The sequence below is a fragment of the Hylobates moloch genome, unplaced genomic scaffold (assembly GCF_009828535.3).
Source record: "Hylobates moloch isolate HMO894 unplaced genomic scaffold, HMol_V3 SCAFFOLD_15, whole genome shotgun sequence".
Classification (NCBI taxonomy): domain Eukaryota; kingdom Metazoa; phylum Chordata; class Mammalia; order Primates; family Hylobatidae; genus Hylobates; species Hylobates moloch.
Window position 1 is genome coordinate 41,609,993 of NW_026652290.1, and position 19,356 is coordinate 41,629,348.

The 19,356-nt window shown below is 39.6% G+C and overlaps 1 protein-coding gene across 1 annotated transcript in view; it reads left to right on the top strand.

The window, feature by feature from the left end:
• Positions 1 to 18,085, top strand: part of RNF149 (ring finger protein 149) — a 31,122-nt gene extending 13,037 nt beyond the window's left edge. The window contains exons 2-7 of the mRNA XM_032176690.2: positions 354 to 604; positions 1,522 to 1,590; positions 5,703 to 5,785; positions 8,721 to 8,817; positions 12,629 to 12,827; positions 17,337 to 18,085. Coding sequence (XP_032032581.1) covers positions 354 to 604; positions 1,522 to 1,590; positions 5,703 to 5,785; positions 8,721 to 8,817; positions 12,629 to 12,827; positions 17,337 to 17,380 — 743 coding nt within the window. The 3' untranslated portion in view covers positions 17,381 to 18,085. The remainder of the gene's footprint in view (positions 1 to 353; positions 605 to 1,521; positions 1,591 to 5,702; positions 5,786 to 8,720; positions 8,818 to 12,628; positions 12,828 to 17,336) is intronic.
• The last annotated feature ends 1,271 nt before the right edge of the window (positions 18,086 to 19,356 follow it).

A 19,356-nucleotide genomic window follows, 5' to 3' on the forward strand; every position in this document is an offset into this window, starting at 1 on the left:
ACACCACTACACCCGGCTAATTTTTTGTATTTTTAGTAGAGGCAGGGTTTCACTATGTTGGCCAGACTGTTCTCGAACTCCTCACCTAGTGATCCGCCCGCCTAGGCCTCCCAAAGTGCTATTACAGGCATGAACCAACGTGCCCGGCCGGGGGAATAGTTCTTAGTGATTTATTCTGTTACTTCTAATGTAATCAGTTTCTTTTGGAACCAGGTTTGGTAACTTATATTTCCCATGGAATTTTTCTAATGTATTTATATATGTAGATGAACATAGTACCTTTATATTTAATTTAATGTTCTCTGTATCTTATTTTGTGTTCTTCACATTGATTTCTTTGTTCTTTCCTACAGGAACAGGAAATACAGTGGTCATTATGATTAGCTATCCAAAAGGAAGAGAAATTTTGGAGCTGGTGCAAAAAGGAATTCCAGTAAAGATGACCATAGGGGTTGGCACCCGGCATGTACAGGAGTTCATCAGCGGTCAGTCTGTGGTGTTTGTGGCCATCGCCTTCATCACCATGATGATTATCTCGTTAGCCTGGCTAATATTTTACTATATACAGCGTTTCCTATATACTGGCTCTCAGATTGGAAGTCAGGTAATAATGGATAACTCTGAATTTTGCTTTTTAAAAGATAATTCATAGATATGCCGCATATATATTCCTAGAAGTTACATTTGACCATATTCTTGATTTTCACTTATATTATTTAAGGATTCAACATGACTTTTTGGAAATAACTTTTTAATTGGACTATTAAATTTTTTATTTTGTGGGAAATTAGATACCTTTAAGTCTGGGTTACCTTTTGCACATTTGTTTCCTGCAGGAACCCTCTTAGTCCATTGCCAGACACAAAGGAGTGATGAAAAGGCCTGAGTTAAGGGTGGGCCTGTCCTTAGGTAGCCCTCATTCTCTGACGAGGCCTAAAGGTGAGCAGAGAGGAAGGGGGGCCTCTCTGTATCCATCATGGAGCCGCAATAAAGCCATTTATCTCTCTCAGTGACAGCAAAGAGAAGGGCCATCAGAGAGCCAGTGGCTTCCCAAGGCAGGCCTTTTGAACGTCCACTTATTTCTGTCATCGTGGAAAGTTGACTGTTCTGTCTTGAGGACTAGGAAGAGGCCTTTACCTTTTAGGTACTTGAATAGATGAGCATATGGTACCCCTATCCTCAGCCTCTTACTTTCTTGACAATATTTAAGCATAAGAAGTGGTTTCGTCTTCAGACAAGAAATTAAAATCAGTACTCTTGGTGAAACACCTCTTAAAGTTACATATGGCTGTTCTGCATATTAAGACTTGAATGGCTTTTGTTGTTCAGGGGCTTTTTTATGAAGTTGGTGCAAAAGTAATTGCAGTTTTGCCACTAAAAGTTATTTTCAGTATAGTCATTTGACTTTGCCTTTCAAATGAAATGTTTTCTGTATGCTTATGTGTATATTTGTGACTTTTAAGAAAAATAGTGATTTAATTTAAATTTTTCAATAACCGTATTAATATTTTCCTACCCAAGAGCCATAGGAAAGAAACTAAGAAAATTATTGGCCAGCTTCTACTTCATACTGTAAAGCATGGAGAAAAGGTAATATTTTCATGGTTTTACTTTTGTGGTTTAGAGTAGAGAATATGCTGTACATGTTTATTTTAAAGAAGGATTGGCAGAAATATTTTGCCATTGAGAAGGGCCTTCTAGACCTATATTAATATGGTAGCCACTAGTCACATATAGCAATTTGCATTTAAATGAATTTAATTTAAAATTGAGCCCCTCACTGGTGACACTTCAAGCACTTTGGGAGCCACAGTGGCTGGTTGCTGCCCTCCTGGGCAGCTCTGACATTCCCAGCAGTGACGAAAGTGGTACTGGTTAGAACCAGATAGCTATAAAGACATGAAGGAGCATACAGTCTTCACAGACCCTTGATAGCTTCAGTTCATTTCTGTTAAATCTGAGACTATGTGTCCACTCCCTTGGAGTCCTTTAGTTACAGGGAGAAAATGTTGGCATTTGTGGAGAAGGAGAGAAAAGATGTTTTTAAAACTACTTTTGGAAAAAGAAACATTTTGACATGGCCAATCTGACACTTAAAAGTTAAAAAGCATACCAGAATTTTAAAGCATTTTTGAAATAGGACAGATCCTGAATCTAGAAGCTCAGCTTCTTGGAGGATAGATGCCTTAAAAGGAAAACTGTTGCTAATGCATAGTATTTATTCTTTTCATAGTTCTTCTGGTGCGCTCTGAAATGTTGATAATTATGTTGACTTGCAGCTATGACTTGGTTCAGCTGTTTTGATTTTCATGTCATCTCACTAAGTTATCAAAAATCTGTTCCACCCTCCAATCTCTACTCCCTTTCAGAAAGAAAGAGTACATGCACTTATGGTATATATCTCTTTACTTGACCTTAAAGGATTAAAGCAAAAATAACACATTAGCTTACAGATCTTTGATTTTTTTTTTTTTAATTTGGAATTGATACTAATGAGGCTTTGAGAATTGTGTTGGTGGCTACCATTCCTTTGCTGATTGCTTTCATACTACAGTTCAATTTTGATAGTTTGTGCAAGGTATTATTTTCTTTCCATACAAATGTGTTGAACAGAAAAAGTAAAAAAAAAAAAAGATCACATCTCATGGCTTAAGATTAGTGTCTGATTTGCAGATCACTCAGAAGGTCATAGGGGATAGAGTTTCCAGTTAATGCCTGTGACAAACTGCACACATTCAGCATAGTCAGTTACTTGACAAACATGTGGTTTATGTTCCTCTTGGAACATGCCTTCTTAGCCTCCTTAGCAGGAAATTGCAGTTCTTTTTTTTTTCTTCATCTATTCTTACAATGGATTCAGTGAGATGTGACCCCATGGTAAGTTGAAGAGCAGCTGTACATGGATTTTCTTGCAATTTTACATTTTAAACTGTACAAAAAAATGTGTTTTCTTCAGTCTACATTGTATTCCATTCTAGAGAGACTAGTGTTGTCTAATTTTTATTTTCTTGTAGATTCATTCACAGTAATGTATAAACTTGCAAACCATTATTAGAGACTTTAAAAATTAATCATTCTTGCCCTGCATATGATAAATGATACTATTTACTTTCATTGAAACATATAATTTTAAATGTTGTTAAAAGTTCATTTTAATACAGTCTTTGATAACAGTATCTACACATAAAATCAAATGTGGTCTGGCACGGTGGCTCGCACCTGTCATCCTAGCACTTTGGGAGACTGAGGCAGGAGGATCTCTTGAGTCCAGGAGTTCAAAACCAGGCTGGGCAATGTGGCGAAACCCTGTGTCTTAAAAAAAAAACATAGGTTGGGCGTGGTGGCTCATGCCTGTAATCCCAGCACTTTGGGAGGCCGAGGCAGGTGGGTCACGAGGTCAGGAGTTCGAGACCAGCTTGGCCAACATGGTGAAACCCCATCTGTACTAAAAATAGAAAAATTAGCCAGGCATGGTGGCGCAAGCCTGTAGTCCTAGCTACTCAGGAGGCTGAGGCAGGAGATTCGTTTGAACCCAGGAGGCGGAGGTTGCAGTGAGCCAAGATCGCGCCGCTGCCCTTCAGCCTGGTGACAGAGTGAGACTCTGTCTCAAAAAATAAATAAATTAATTAATTAATAATAAAATGTTTACTGCTTCCATATTGACAGGTGGTGCACATGGCTAAATATATTTTTAAATACAGTAATTACATAAGAACAGTATAACTGTGTTCCATAAAATGAACTGGCTAAATTTGCAGCCACATGCTGATACTGATTGGTAGTCCCTGAGTCCCTACCCCAGCATCCTGGGAAAGAGAATCCTGTTGGCCTGTCTTGTGTCAGATGGCCACTGTGGCCCTGGCTGCCTTGGTTGATGGATGAGACCAGGTGTGTTAAGGGGTTAGCCAGAGAAGTAGGGAGGGCTGATTACCACCAAAGAGGTCCATGACCCATAGATTCTTAGAAGTGGAAATTTTGTCACAAGACTACTTTTTCTCCAGCAATTTTTGTTTCTTTGTACCTTTATTAAGTAGTTAGATGAAAAATGGTAACTTACTCTAATTTGTCATTCTTTTTAATCACTAGTGAGGTAACTTTTCAAATATTTAGCCATTTACATTTTCTCACTTGTGAGTTGTAATTCCATTCTTTAGCAAATGTAAATGTGTTAGTTTATATGATTCCAGAAAACTAGTAGCTTATTTATATTTATTCTCTTTTTATTGTAAGTTTTGTTTGAAAAATAATTTATTTCATAATATAGCAGACATTTGCATTTCTACAGCACTTAAAACATGAATACTTTTTAACAACCCGTGAACACTTGCTTAGTATTTCAACATTTTAAACTGTACAAAAATGTTTTCTTCAGTCTACATCATAATCTATTCTAGAGAGACTAGTGTTGTCTAATTTTTATTTTCTTGTAGACTCATTCACAGTAATGGATAAACTTGCAAACCATTATTAGAGACTTTAAAAATTATTTCATCATTCTTGCCCTGCATATAATAAATGATAGTATTTACTTTCATTGAAACATATAATTTTAAATGTTGCTGAAAGTTCCTTTTTTTGTTTTGTTTTTTGAGACGGAGTCTCGCTCTGTCACCAGGCTGGAGTGCAGTGGCGCGATCTTGGCTCACTGCAACCTCCACTTCCTGGGTTCAAGTGGTTCTCCTGCCTCAGCCTCCCGAGTGGCTGGGACTACAGGCGCACGCCACCACGCCCGACTAATTTTTGTGTTTTTAGTGGAGACGGGGTTTCACCATGTTGGCCAGGATGGTCTCGATCTCTTGACCTCGTGATCCACCTGCCTTGGCCTCCCAAAGTAATGGGATTACAGGCATGAGCCACCGTGTCTGGCTGTGAAAGTTCATTTTAATACAGTCTTTGATAACAATATCTATATATAAAATCAAACGTGGTCTGGTGCGGTGGCTCATGCCTGTAATCCCAGCACCTTGGGAGGCTGAGGCAGGAGGATCGCTTGAGTCCAGGAGTTCGAGACCAGCCTGGGCAACACAATGAGACCCTGTCTCTTTTTTTTTTTTTTGAGACAGAGTCTTGCTCAACAGTTGCCCAGGCTGGAGTGCAGTGGCGCCATCTTGGCTCACTGCAACCTCCAACTCCCTGGTTCAAGCCATTCTCCTGCCTCAGCCTCCCGAGTAGCTGGGACTAGAGGCACGTGCCACCACGCCCAGCTAATTTTTGTATTTTTAGTAAAGATGAGGTTTCACCATGTTGGCCAGGATGGTCTCAATCTCCTGACCTCATGATCCACCCTCCTTGGCCTCCCAAAGGGCTGGGATTACAGGCGTGAGCCACCACGCCTGGCCGAAACCCTGTCTCTTAAAAATAAATAAATAAATAAAACAATAATAAATAAAATGTTTACTGCTTCCATATTGACAGGTGGTGCATGTGGCTAAATATATTAAATACAGTAATACATGTGAACAGTGTATTTGTATTTAAACACTGTTCATATCTGATTAGGCAATGAAATTTTTTCCTTTTCAACCGTATTATTTAGATAATCCCCTAATAGTGGTAAACACCAAGTACAGTTATTTGTGTTTTAGTTTCACCGGTTGTACCACCATAGAAGGGAATTCGTCATTGTTTTAGTCCGGATGTAGTGAGTTTACCAAGGGATATACTATGTACCAAGTAGTAACACTTTCCTTTTCTTTTTACAGGGAATTGATGTTGATGCTGAAAATTGTGCAGTGTGTATTGAAAATTTCAAAGTAAAGGATATTATTAGAATTCTGCCATGCAAGTATGTTCTTTTTACCTATTGAGATGCTAAAAATTACTTGACATGTTTTAGGTGTCTGACAAAATAGTTATTTGTTTTTTATGGTATGAAGATCTTGTAATTTGTGATCATCTCTTCTTTTTAGAAAAGCAGCTTGGATTTTAAATGTAATGTCTTCCCTGCTCTTTAAGATTGCTTTGCCTAGGAGATTATTAGGTGACATTAGACTCATTAAGTATCTTTGTCATAGATTGACTTTTAGTCTTCTAAGCAAGGCTTTATCAGAATCCTAGGAATTCCATTATACATTTAGCAGTGCAAAAAGTAAGCTGTGTTGGGAGCAAGAAAAATGAGGGACCAGTGAGAAGAGCCTGAAACAGCCTAAGGGAAATGGGTTGGGGAGGGCAGTAATCTGCTGTTATTTGCACCCTGGGCTTACGTTCCTTCTAAAGTTGTTTAGAATCAATATTCCTAGCTGGGTGCTGTGGCTCACACCTATAATCCCAGCACTTTGGGAGGCTGATGCAGGTGTTCAAGACCAGCCTGGTCAACATGGTGAAACCCCATCTCTACTGAAAAAACAAAAATTAGCCGGGTGTGGTAGCGTACACCTGTAATCCCAGCTACTCAGGTAGCTGAGGCAGGAGAATTACTTGAACCCAGGAGGCACAGGTTACAGTGAGCCGAGATTGTGCCACTGCACTCCAGCCTGGGTGACAGAGTGAGACTCCGTCTCAAAAAAAAAAAAAAAGTTTTTTTTTCCTTTATTCTGGTTATACTAAGGGTTTTGTTTTAGTAGCAGGAAGTTGCTTTAAGGAAGGAAGGAAGGAAGGCAGGGCATGGTGGCTCATGACTGTAATCCCAGCATTTTGGGAGGCCAAGGCAGGCGGATTACTGAAGTCCAGGAGTTTGAGACCAGCCTGGCCAACATGGCGAAACCCCATCTCTATTACAATAAAAATACAAAAATTAGCCAGACATGGTGGCGCATGCCTGTAATCCCAGCTACTCAGGAGGCTGAGGCATGAGAATTGCTTGAACCTGGGAGGTAAAGGTTGCAGTGAGCTCAGATCATGCCACTGCACTCCAGCCTGGGTGACATGGCAAGACTCTGTCTCCAAAAAAAGTAATGGGATACTCTAATTGATAACTTTTTTAAAAGAATTGCTTTGTTAAAAGGGTTCATTTTGTGTACAGAAATTGTATGTTTTAAGTCTGATGAATTTTAATTATACTTCACACCTATTAGAAGCAAGTCACAAGTCAGTATATAATTATATTTTGCTTTGTTTACAAAGTATGTTAGTATATATCCAAGTACTTTATAGTAGATCGATAATTCTGTGAAGGAAATGAAGGCATGAGTATCAGGGTAACCAAATGAAAGTTTCCTAACTAAAGGTAGCTGGTTTAAACCTACAAACATTTACATGTGATTGGTATGATGGGTACTGAATGTTGGGTTGGATCAGTATAAGTTGATCATGTCATGCAGAAAGTTATTAAAGTAGAGAAAAGAGTTTTTACTCCAGACTGGTTTAGGGCAGGTCTTTCTGATTTAAAAACAGTGTCCAGGAAGCTGCCCAGATGAGCAGTACTAGGTCATGCTGGTGGCTGAGCTGGAGTTTGGACCTAACCCTCAAACGCAGGTGCATGTGCACATTTCCTGGTCTCCTGACTGGGCTTTTGACTTTTCCCTTATTTTCTCCTGTGCTTTATTTCTGTAACAAATTTCCCAATAAAACCAACATGTTCCTTTTATGTTTTTGTAAAAATTATTTCTTAAGTACTGTTTTTTTTTAATTTTTTTGAGACAGCGTTTCATTCTTGTTGCCCAGACTGGAGTACAAGGGGTGTGATCTTGGCTCACTATAACCTCCATCTTCTGGGTTCAAGCGATTCTCCTGCCTCAGCCTCCTGAGTAGCTGGGATTACAGGTGTCCACCAACACACCCAGCTAATTTTTGTATTTTTAGTGTAGAGCGGGTTTCACCATGTTGGCCAGACTGGTCTCGAACTCCTGACCTCAGGTGATCCACCCACCTCGGCCTCCCAAGATGTTGGGATTACAGGCATGAGCCACCATGCCCGGCCGCGAGTACTGTTACTTTTAACTCCACTAGTAGATTTCTGTTTGTAAAAAAAAGTCTTCAAACAACAGTAATAATACCAAACAATTACCAAGTATGCTCTGTGCCTGGCACAGTTGTATGCACATTGCATGTGCCCCTCTAACCCTGGTGTGGGGCAGAGTGTAGGAACCTAGTTCAGAGTCCCAGCCGTTGAGTCGCACAGCTTGTATCTGAGTCCAGCCTGTCTGGCTCTGAAACCCATACTATACTGATAACTCCTTTTCTTCATCACTTGCAGAAAATAGATTTATCACACAGGAGGAAAAGTTAGCCAACTGAGACAAATCAGCAAAAGGAGAAAATACGTATGCCTTTTTTTTTTATTCTGAAAGTGAGAGGTGTTCATTATAGAAAAATAGAGTATACAAAACTGTGTAAGAGAGAAAATAAGGGTTGCGTAAGCCTACCATCGCAAGATGATCTGTTAATATTTTTGTTGTATTTCCATTTGAGTCATTTTATGGACTTATATAAGGTACTGCCAGTTTAGTAGTAGTTTACTTATTACTACTAGTTGATTTATGCCACATTTTTTCCCAAAAAGCTTTCAAATAACTTACAAAGGCACATAAAAAATGTACAACCTAGCGTGAGGGCATAAATAAGCCATGGTTTTTGTAGAGTGAAGGGAAAATTTCCCTAGAAGTGCCAGATTCTGTTTCACATGGAAGACAGAATGATGACATGATAAGTAAGTAGACTAGAGTGTTGATTTGACGTCAGCTAACTTGTAATGAGAGGAGGAGTTGGTAGAATGTCTTATTTCTTTTGTAAGTTATATAGACATCGATTTTAAAACATTAACACATATTTAATCTTTTTAGGCATATTTTTCATAGAATATGCATTGACCCATGGCTTTTGGATCACCGAACATGTCCAATGTGTAAACTTGATGTCATCAAAGCCCTAGGATATTGGGTTTGTTACGTTTTTGTTTATATTCAATCTCTGCCCCAGTTCTTCCTGAGTGATTCATTATTGACTAGAAACAAGAGGAACAGGCGAAATGCTGCTAATATCCTTGTAGTTCTCTGAAGAAATTTTCTTCATTATTAAAAATGAGTTATTAAGGCAGTGTAAAAAAATCAGTGAAATAAATTTATGGTGGTAGAATAATATGCTCAGATGTTTCCCAGAAAGTTTGTAATTACTTAGAGAGTAATGTGTTTTGGCATGCTGCACCACAGAATGTGTATATGCTAGTTTTGTATAAACAAGAATCATAAAATATTTGAAAAGGAAGGAGCCCCATAGGTTGTCTGGCTTAATATGCTCATTTTACATGTGAAGAAAACAAAGCCAATACTTCTTAACATCAAATATTCCCTGTTCCTAGATTTCAGAATCAAATAGACCTGGGGCAGTTTGTCCTGCATTGACTTTGGTTCATCACCGATGGTCACAGGACCTTACACAGAAGACACGGGGGTGAAATGAAAAGGAAATCATAGTAGTAGCTAGCCACATGCTGAACAAATGCCTTCCATATCTTGATATGTCTAATCCTCACAGCTGCTGTATAAGTGCTGTCACTATTCCCATCTTACTAATTAGAAACTTGAGCTTAGAGAAGCTAAATAACTCACCTGAGGTCATACAGTTAGTTAATCGGGAATCATCTTTCAAATAAAGTTTGCTTAATTCCAGGGTCCAAGCACTTAATTATTACCCTACCCAAAGAGGGGAACATAGAGGGAAAAAATGTATTTGTTTAGGTTATATTTTTTATTGTTTTTAGAGTCTTCATACAATCTATTAATGTCTCAACATATTCTCATTTAAAAGATAAACAATTTTAGGCCGGACTTGGTGGCTAATACCTGTAATCCCGGCACTTAGGGAGGCTGAGGAGGGCGGATCGCTTGAGGTCAGGAGTTCAAGACCAGCCTGGCCAACATGGTGAAACCCTGTCTCTCCTAAAAATACAAAAAAATTAGCCGGATGTGATGACACGCTCCTGTAGTCCCATTTACTCGAGAGACTGAGGCAGGAGGATCGCTTGGGTCTGGGAGGCAGAGGTTGTAGTGAACTGAGAGCGTGCCACTGCACTCCAGCCTGGGCAACGAGAGTGAAACCTTGTTTCAATCAATCAATCAATCAATTTAAAAAAAGTTTTTAAATAAAGATCTTTGGGGAAAATAATGTATCAAATATAGTCTTGTTGCTAAACATATTTTTAGAGTTTTTCATAGAGTTTATTGTAGAATTAGAAACTACAATTTGGAGTTTTTTAAATGATGATCACTTTATGCAGCTTTAAGCCATTATGGTCATGTAAGCTTCTATAGTGGCATCATTAAAGAACTGACCCGTTAAACGAGACTTATTTCCTAGACTGCAGTCTGCTTAAAATGCCCCCTCATCTTCTAGCTTAAGAGACTACTTCCTTAACAACTACTGTCATTCTCTATGAATTATGATTTGTTTGTTTTTTTTTTTTGAGACAGCCTCACTCTGTCGCCCAGGCTGGAGTTCAATGGCGTGATCTTGGCTCACTTCAACCTCTGCCTCATGGGTTCAAGTGATTCTCCTGCCTCAGCCTCCCAAGTAGCTGAGATTACACGTGTACTCCACTATACCCAGCTAATTTTTCATATTTTTTGTAGAGATAGGGTTTTACCACATTGGCCAGGCTCATCTCAAACTCCTGGCTTCAGGTGATCCACCCGCCTCAGCCTCCCAAAGTGCTGAGATTACAGGCATGAGCCATCGCACCTGGCCACTGAATTGTTTTTTAAATGTGAGTTCCAGAACGCCTTCACTGTTTGCTTACAGGAAGGTGGAGGTCAGTGTTCAAGAACTGTCTTATTAGAAACTGAGACTGTTTTGATGTCCAGAAAATTTGTCTCTCTTCTAGAATTTCTTCACATATTCATGGTTTTCAGTAATTTTAGCTATGATTAGCATGGCATAACATGCTTTCTTAATGAACCTGGCTCATCCCCTCTTTACTCCAGAAACTGTAGCTTAGATGAGAGGATGAGCCTTTGTGGGACAGCATTTTAAATAATAGCATACAGGGAGCTTGATGGATAAGACTCTTCATCTCACATAAGATTGAGTTGCTTTCTTAGAATGTTAATTTCAGAAAGCTAGAATATATATCCCCAGAATGCCTAATTTATTTTTTGAAGAACAGAACCTGTAGTAACATTAAACCTCAGAAACTTACTGTCTTGCCTTTGACTTTTGAATCTTTAGACAGTACACCCTTTTCTGTGGACCTGTTGACCCCCTCCTGCAGTGTATGCTTTAGTTAGCCATGCTGTGCCCTCTTATAGTAACTAGTTCTCTATTTCCCCATAACTGTAGTGAGAGTCACCCTCAGTCAACCACACAGGCTTTAAAGGTTTACAGCTGTAACCATTTCAGTGTGTCCATGTCACTTGTTTTCATTCATTTGGCAAGGATGGGTCAAAGAAATGCCATCTGAGGTGCTAGATCTGCACTTGGCTCTAGGGAGACAAAGATGAGTAAGACACAGCCCCTCCCCTCATGGGCTCTTGAGGATTTCACTTTCTGGACTGGTGGAGGGTCAGGGCACGCACACAGACACGACATGGCCAAAGAGGCCTGTTTGAAGTGCTGCCTGTGGGAGCGCAGAGGAGGGGTCACGTGCCCTGCTGCCAGGTAGAAGTTGGAAGGTGGGGCAAGTGCATTTGAGAGGGCCGTTGAGCTGGGTGTTGCATTATCCGTCAAGACACACCAAAGTGTTGAGGCTAATGCTGTGTCTGTGGAGTGAACAGACAGGGTTGGAGGTTGGCAGGTAGTTAAGTTGGCAGATATTTAGGTAAAAAGGTTGGGGCTAGGCTGGGCAGGAGTTTGGGTATTGTGGTGATGTCACAGCCACAGGATTTGTTGCTTGGTGTGTCAGGAGCAGGGATGGGAGGGCTTTACGTTACTGGTGAGGCAGGAGGGGCAGGTTCTAGAACACAGGTGGAGCAGGGCTGTGGGGGGCGCAGCCCAGTGGAGGGAGGTGGAGTGCCCGTGAGTGGTGTTTTTACTTGAAGCAATGGTGAGATGCTGAGCCAGAAGGTCATAGTCAACCTGCAGTAACCCCTCATCTAATAAGTCACTTTACCAGGAGTTCCATCCACTTACAACACAGCTTTGACTCTGGTATTAATCAAATAAGGTTTCTAGCTGTCCCCCAAATGTCGAGACTTAACGTAGTGATGCTGCTGGTGTCTCCAGCCCTCCACTTTCACTGTCTTCCTTTCTTTAAAGCAGCAAATGGAAGGAGGAGGGAAGGTGGAGGCAAACTACAGCCGATCAGCACCCTGTCCATATGGAAGGAGCCAGAGTAACTTTTTCAAGAAAATAATACAGTCTGAAGGCATCTGTTGTTCAAAAGCCTTGTTTATCTCTGAAACCCTAGTGCCTCACTGTAAACCAGCACAGGGCAGTAATCAGAATTCATGGCTATGGCCTCATATTCTGTGTCTGGGAAGGCAAGGAAGTGGAAGAAAGCTTCACTTTCTGTCAATAGTTTAAAAGGTGGCATTGCTTGTATCAAGGAGGGGAAATGTTTTTTAGAATAAAAAACATGTAGGCCTTAGGAGATTGGTTGTCGAGAAGGAATTCATTTTCTTGTGATACTAGATAAGGGAGACATTGATGTGCTTTTTGCCAGATTCATTGTACAGAAGTACATAATATTGTATGTGAATTACGAGCCAGATGATACATAAGCTTTGATCATGTTTTTTCTTCTGTTCTAATTCTCAAGAGAGAGCCTGGGGATGTACAGGAGATGCCTGCTCCAGAATCTCCTCCTGGAAGGGATCCAGCTGCAAATTTGAGTCTAACTTTACCAGATGATGACGGAAGTGATGAGAGCAGTCCACCATCAGCCTCCCCTGCTGAATCTGAGCCACAGTGTGATCCCAGCTTTAAAGGAGATGCAGGAGAAAATACGGCATTGCTAGGTGAGCGGTGTGCAAATTATAAAACAATAGAATGTGGCCAGGTGTGGTGGCTCACACCTGTAATCTCAGTGCTTTGGGAGGTTAAGGTGGGAGGATTGCTTGAGTTCGAGCTTTTGAAGAATAAGTAACCAGGAATTTGAGAACAGCCTGGGCAGCATAGTGAGACCCCATCTCTATAGAAACTTTACAAATTAGCCGGTTATGGTGGCATGCTCCTGCAGTCCCAGCTACTCAGAATGCTGAGGCAGGAGAGTGGCTTATGACCAAGAGTTCCAGGCTGCAGTGAGCTATGATCCTGTCACTGTACCCCAGCCTGAGCCTGGGTGACAGAGCAAGACCCCTGTCTCTTTAAAAAAAAAAAAAAAAAAATTTATTAGTAGCTGTGAAAGAAAATAAAGAAATATATAAAGTGCAGAAAAGCATAAGGAAAAAATGAAAGTAGTCATCCCTCACGTAGAGATGTCATCTTAACACTTCGATAATTACCTTTCCAGATGTTTTTCTGGAAATTGAAAGGTGTTGAAGGGTCAGTGAATATCACTTATGGGCTGTTAGGTAACCTACTTTTTACTTAGTATATGAAGCTCTTTCTATGTTGATGAATAGATAATTTTTTATAGCTACATAGTATTACATTTTGAATTTTCTATAATTTCTTGAAACTAATGAGTGTTTGTATTATCAGTAGCACTTTGAAATCATGTATATATACCTATCCCTTGTCTAATTGTTTTCTGTCACTCTGATAGGTAAATGTAGTGAATTGCATGGCTTTTGTTTTGTTTTGTTTTTTGTGTTTTGTTTTGTTTTTTGAGACAGGGTCTTGCTCTGTCACCCTGGCTGGAGTGTAGTGATGAGAACACAGCTCACTGCAGCCTCAAACTCCTGGGCATAACCAGTCCTGCCACCTCTGCCTCCCAAGTAGCTGGGACCACAGGGGTGTGCCACCATATCTAGCTAACTTTTTAAATTTTTTTGAAGTGATGAAGTCTCACCATGTTCACCATGTTGTCTAGACTAATTGCATTTTTTTATTACATTTTTGTCCTCTTTTCACATTGTTGGTCATCTTTATTCTTTGATGAACTGCTTATTTTATCCCTAGCTTATTTTTTTTTTATGGAGATAGTAATTTTTTCATATTGATTCTTAGAGCTTTTTATACACTGAAAATACTAGGGCTTTGTCATATATTTTATGTATTTCTCTCCCAATTTCTGTATCCTTTGGCTTTTCATTGTACTTTCCAGATAGAAATTATATAGTTTAGTTTCCCGTTCTCTCATGATTCTGCCTTTGATTGCTTGCCGACTTAAGAAGGTCTTTCTTATGTTGGGATTGTAAAGATATTGACCTGTACTTTGCCAGTATTTGTGGGTTTTGCATTTTACATTTAAATCTTAATATACATAGTTTAAGGTGTGAGGGGAGATTTAACTAATCTGTTTTTTTCCTTTTATTCCACTTATTAAACCCAAATGTTTAATCAGTTGTCCTAATATTGTTTAGTGAATAATAATTGCAAATAATATGTTTTGATATTTGCAAGGCAAATTCTTTCATCTTTATTCTTCTTTTAAAAAATTTCTGGGCTATTCTACATTATTATTATTATTATTATTATTATTATTTGAGATGGAGTCTTGCTCTGTCGGCCAGTCTGGAGTGCAGTGACACGATCTCAGCTCACTGCAGCCTCCACCTCCTGGGTTCAAGTGATTTGCCCACCTCAGGTGATCCACCCTCCTGGGCCTCCCAAAGTGCTGGGATTACAGGCATGAGCCACCACACCCAGCCTATTCTACATTTTTTAAAGATTAATTCTAAAATCATTTTGCCAAGTGAAAGAAAATCTCATCAGAATTTTTATTGGAATTGGATTCACTTAAAGGTTATTTTAAGTGGGAAGAATTGATGCTTCAGATTTTGAATTTTGTCATGCTAGAAGAGGAAGCATATTTTTCCAAAGCAGTAAGATTGAAACTAAGTCAGTTTTTTTGTAGCACATTTAGGATCTGTGAGGCAAAAATAGGTAGAAATATTAGAATGTAAGTGTTAACCAGCACCAGAGGAAGAAAAGGATGCATTGTGGAACAAAAAAAGGAGAATAGATTTCAGAGAATTATACAATTGTAGCGATTGATCTGTGTAGGCATTCTCCTAACAGCTCTCCAGCTAAGACTGGGCCACCTTGCAAAGCAGCATGTTCCCTTGGTAAATGGCTCTTATTTTTAAGAATGTCTTTATATAGAGCCAGAGTGCATACCAGTGTGATTTTGCCATTGCCTTCCAACTCCAGAAAGGAAACTAACTTTGCCTTCTCTAGTACGTGAGCACCCTGGAGATACTAAGACTCTTATTCTGACTAAATGTCTTTCAAGAGCAGCCTCCAGATTTTTCTGCATTCTTGCTACCTTGTTAACTTGCAGTGCCTTACAGTTTACCATTGGCTGTCCTGAAATACCCTCTTAGAACTAAGATAATACAATTTGAAATCATGGGTAGAAATAAAGAAGGTGGAAGAAGCAGCTAGGTTTCCAGAGCAGCAAAATGTCAGATACATTCTGAAGCAGCCAGTTTCCCCAATGTCCCCACCCCACCCCATATGGGGCTCACATTCTATTTTTCTCTCTTTGTCCTTTTTTTAAATTCTCAAGTATTATGCAACAGCAAGTTGACTTTATCTGTTAATGTTCTTTCAGCCTTATAACGGTAACAATATAAATTGAAAAACACTAAATTAGAAAAATCAGGCATTAATACTTCCAGAAAAAATGTAGTTTCAGTTATAGTTGAGAAAACATTTACTAGACTCTCAGGAGCAACTAGGAAATGAATGTGGTTACTCATGGTAGACCCTGGAGAAGGTGTTTCCCTGGGGAAGTGCACCTTCCACTCTCCAGTTACATCACTCTCCACCTACTTCACCTCCTTGAAGGGGAGTGCAAAATATTTGGTTGGGTGTGGGGGGGATTGGAGAGATACTAGTCAAAAGGTACAAAGTTTCAGTTAGGAGTAAATTGAAGAGCTCCATTGTATAGCATGGTGACTACAGTTCATAACAGTGTATAATATTCTTGAAAGATGCCAAAAGAGTAGATTTTAGATGTTTTCACTTCAAATAAATGTCAGGTAATGCACATGAATTAGTGTGATTTAGCCATTCCACAATGTATACATGTTTCAGAACATCATGTTGTATACCATAAATATATACAGTTTTTGTCAATTTAAACAGTAAATACAAATTTTGTATTTATAAATATACACTTATATTTATAAAACAAGAGGAAGCATTTTATGAGATTACTTATGTTATTTCACCATTTAATAGAAACTTTAGGCTGGACATGGTGGCTCACACTTGTAATCCTAGCACTTTTGGAGGTAGGGTGGCGGGGAGCAGATTGCATTGCATGAGGCCAGCCTGGAGAACATGCAGAAACTCTGTCTCTACAAAAAATTAGCGGGGCATGGTGGCAGGTGCCTACTGTAGTCCCAGCTCTCTGGGAAGCTGAGGTGGGAGGATCACTTGAACCCAGGAAGTCGAGGATGCAGTGAGCCATGGCCATGATCATGTCACTGCACTCCAGCCTGGGTGAGAGAGTGAGACCCTATATTAAAAAAGAAAAGAAAAAAGAAACTTTAAATTGGCAAAATAAAAAGTAGTGGGATCTGCTGCTATCTTTAAGGAAGTATTCTATTCTAAGAGCCTTTTGTGTGAAGTGATTTTGTATACTTAGTAATAGCAACTGTCTGGATTTCAGTACCAGCTTCTCCTCTTCCTTGCCATCTATAAAACGGGGCTGGTGATGTGTTAATCTCTACCTCTTAGGGTCAATATAAATACTGGCTATTGTTTTCATTGGTGGCAGCGTCACCATCACCTTAGCTACTTGTTCAACTTTTGGGAACATCTTCTGGTTACCACCACCTCTGACTGTCTTTAAAGACTGATCTGCTGATGAGATTAATGTTGGCTAGGCTAATGCTAGAAAACTCCTCATGTGATGAAGATGTTTACTGATTTTTCCTGTTGGCTATCAGTGGAATGGGTTATCAGTTTTCCATGTGTGTTTTATTTAAAATTTTCTGTTAGCCGGGCACGGTGGCTCATGTCTGTAATCCCAGCACTTTGGGAGGCTGAGGTGGGTGGATCACCTGAGGTCAGGAGTTCGAGACTAGCCTGGCCAACGTAGTGAAACCTCATCTCTACTAAAAATGCAAAAAGTAGCTGAATGTGGTGGCGGGTGCCTGTAATCCCAGCTACCCAGGAGGCTGAGGCAGGAGAATCGCTTGAACCCGGGAGGTGGAGGTTGCAGTGAGCCAAGATGGTGCCATTGCATTCCAGCCTGGGCAACAAGAGCATGACTCCATCTCAAAAAAAAGAAAAAAATTTTTCTGTTTACCATCTTGAATTATCTCCAAGTGAATAAGTGTGTTTGCATAGTTGAAGCTCGGAATATGCTGCCCTCTTCTGATGGAGTAGCTTGTGTTGCTCTCTTGCAGAAGCCGGCAGGAGTGACTCTCGGCATGGAGGACCCATCTCCTAGCACACGTGCCCACTGAAGTGGCACCAACAGAAGTTTGGCTTGAACTAAAGGACATTTTATTTTTTTTACTTTAGCACATAATTTGTATATTTGAAAATAATGTATATTATTTTACCTATTAGACTCTGATTTGATATACAAAGGACTAAGATATTTTCTTCTTAAAGAGACTTTTTGATTAGTCCTCATATATTTATCTACTAAAATAGAGTGTTTACCATGAACAGTGTGTTGCTTCAGACTATTACAAAGACAACTGGGGCAGGTACTCTAATGTAAAGGACAGGTGGTGTTTCTAAATAATAGACTGGCTGCTACGGTTCTGTAAAAAACCGGTTAATTCTATTTTTCAAGGTTTTTGGCAAAGCACATCAATTTTAGACTAGTTGAAGTGGAATTGTATAATTCAATTCGATAATTGATCTCATGGGCTTTCCCTGGAGGAAAGGTTTTTGTTGTTGTTTTTTTTTAAGAACTTGAAACTTGTAAACTGAGATGTGTGTAGCTTTTTTGCCTATCTGTAGTGTATGTGGAGATTTCAAAACCTGAGAGCACTTTTTCTTTGTTTAGAATTATGAGAAAGGCACTAGATGACTTTAGGATTTGCATTTTTCCCTTTATTGCCTCATTTCTTGTGATGCCTTGATGGGGAGGGAAATCTGTTTATTTTTTCCTACAAATAAAAAGCTAAGATTCTATATTGCACATGAGCATTAAGTTCTTCATTGCCTTGTTAAAGAAAATGAGTAGGCAGACTGATAATGTTTTATTGATTTCGGTTACAATTTAATCTTTACAATTAAAAGGGTGAAAGATGTAGAATTTTAATTTTTGTTGTTGACGTGAAATAACCAGTTTTCTTGATTAGAGTTTAAGCAGATTTAATACCATGACCTTGCTTAACCATTTCTTCTTTTTTACTTGCTTGCTTTTCTTTTGGGTCAAAGGAGCAAGCTAATGCAAAGCTTTTGGAGACTGCTAAGTGTTAGAAAGTGATTAAATACACACTCTACTGTTTTCTCACTTCTTGGAGGTAGAAGTCAAGGAGTGTGAGGCAGTTATTTTTTAGAGTGTGGAATTACAGTCTTTTGTTGCTTGTGGTTATTCTGTATATCTTTACTTTGTAGGTAAAAATAAATGTTTATTTAAAACAATTTTTAAAATTATAAATTTATTTTTATAGCCATATGTAGGATATAAAGATTTATATAGATTATTTTCTCAAGCTACTTAATGCTTTAATTCTAGATACTCATCATGAAATAGTAAACAGTTTTACCGAAATAAACTCTACAGACAGATGCAGTATGAGGAGCTATTGAAGTAGAAAATGTATTTTGCTTTGCATACTGAGTTTGTTTTAGCAGACAGCCCCAAGTAGGTTTCCATAACAGCCACTACCTTTGAAATCTACCTTCTGTAGTTTATTATAAATAGGAAAATACATCCTGATTCTGTACCAAGTAAATTGTTTGCTCTTTGTCTTTAAGAAATACTAGGGGAGGGCCGGGCGCAGTGGCTCACGCCTGTAATCCCAGCACTTTGGGAGGCCAAGGCAGGCAGATCACGAGATCAGGAGATCGAGACCATCCTGGCTAACACGGTGAAACCCTGTCTCCATTAAAAATACAAAAAATTAGCCGGACGTGGTGGCGTGTGCCTGTAGTCCCAGCTACTCAGGAGGCTGAGGCAGGAGAATCACTTGAACCTGGGAGGCAGAGGTTGCAGTGAGCCAAGATTGCACTACTGCACTGCAGCCTGGGTGACAGAGCAAGACTCTGACACAGAAAAATAGGAGGTCCATCATGGGGCTCAGCCTGTAAACAAAATTTGAGAGGCCAGGTGGGAGGATCACCTGAGGTCAAAGGCTGAGGCAGGAGATTCTCTTGAACCTGGGAGGCAGAGGTTGCGGTAAGCCGAGATTGTGCCACTGCACTCCAGCCTGGGCAATAAGAGCAAAACTCCATCTCAAAAAA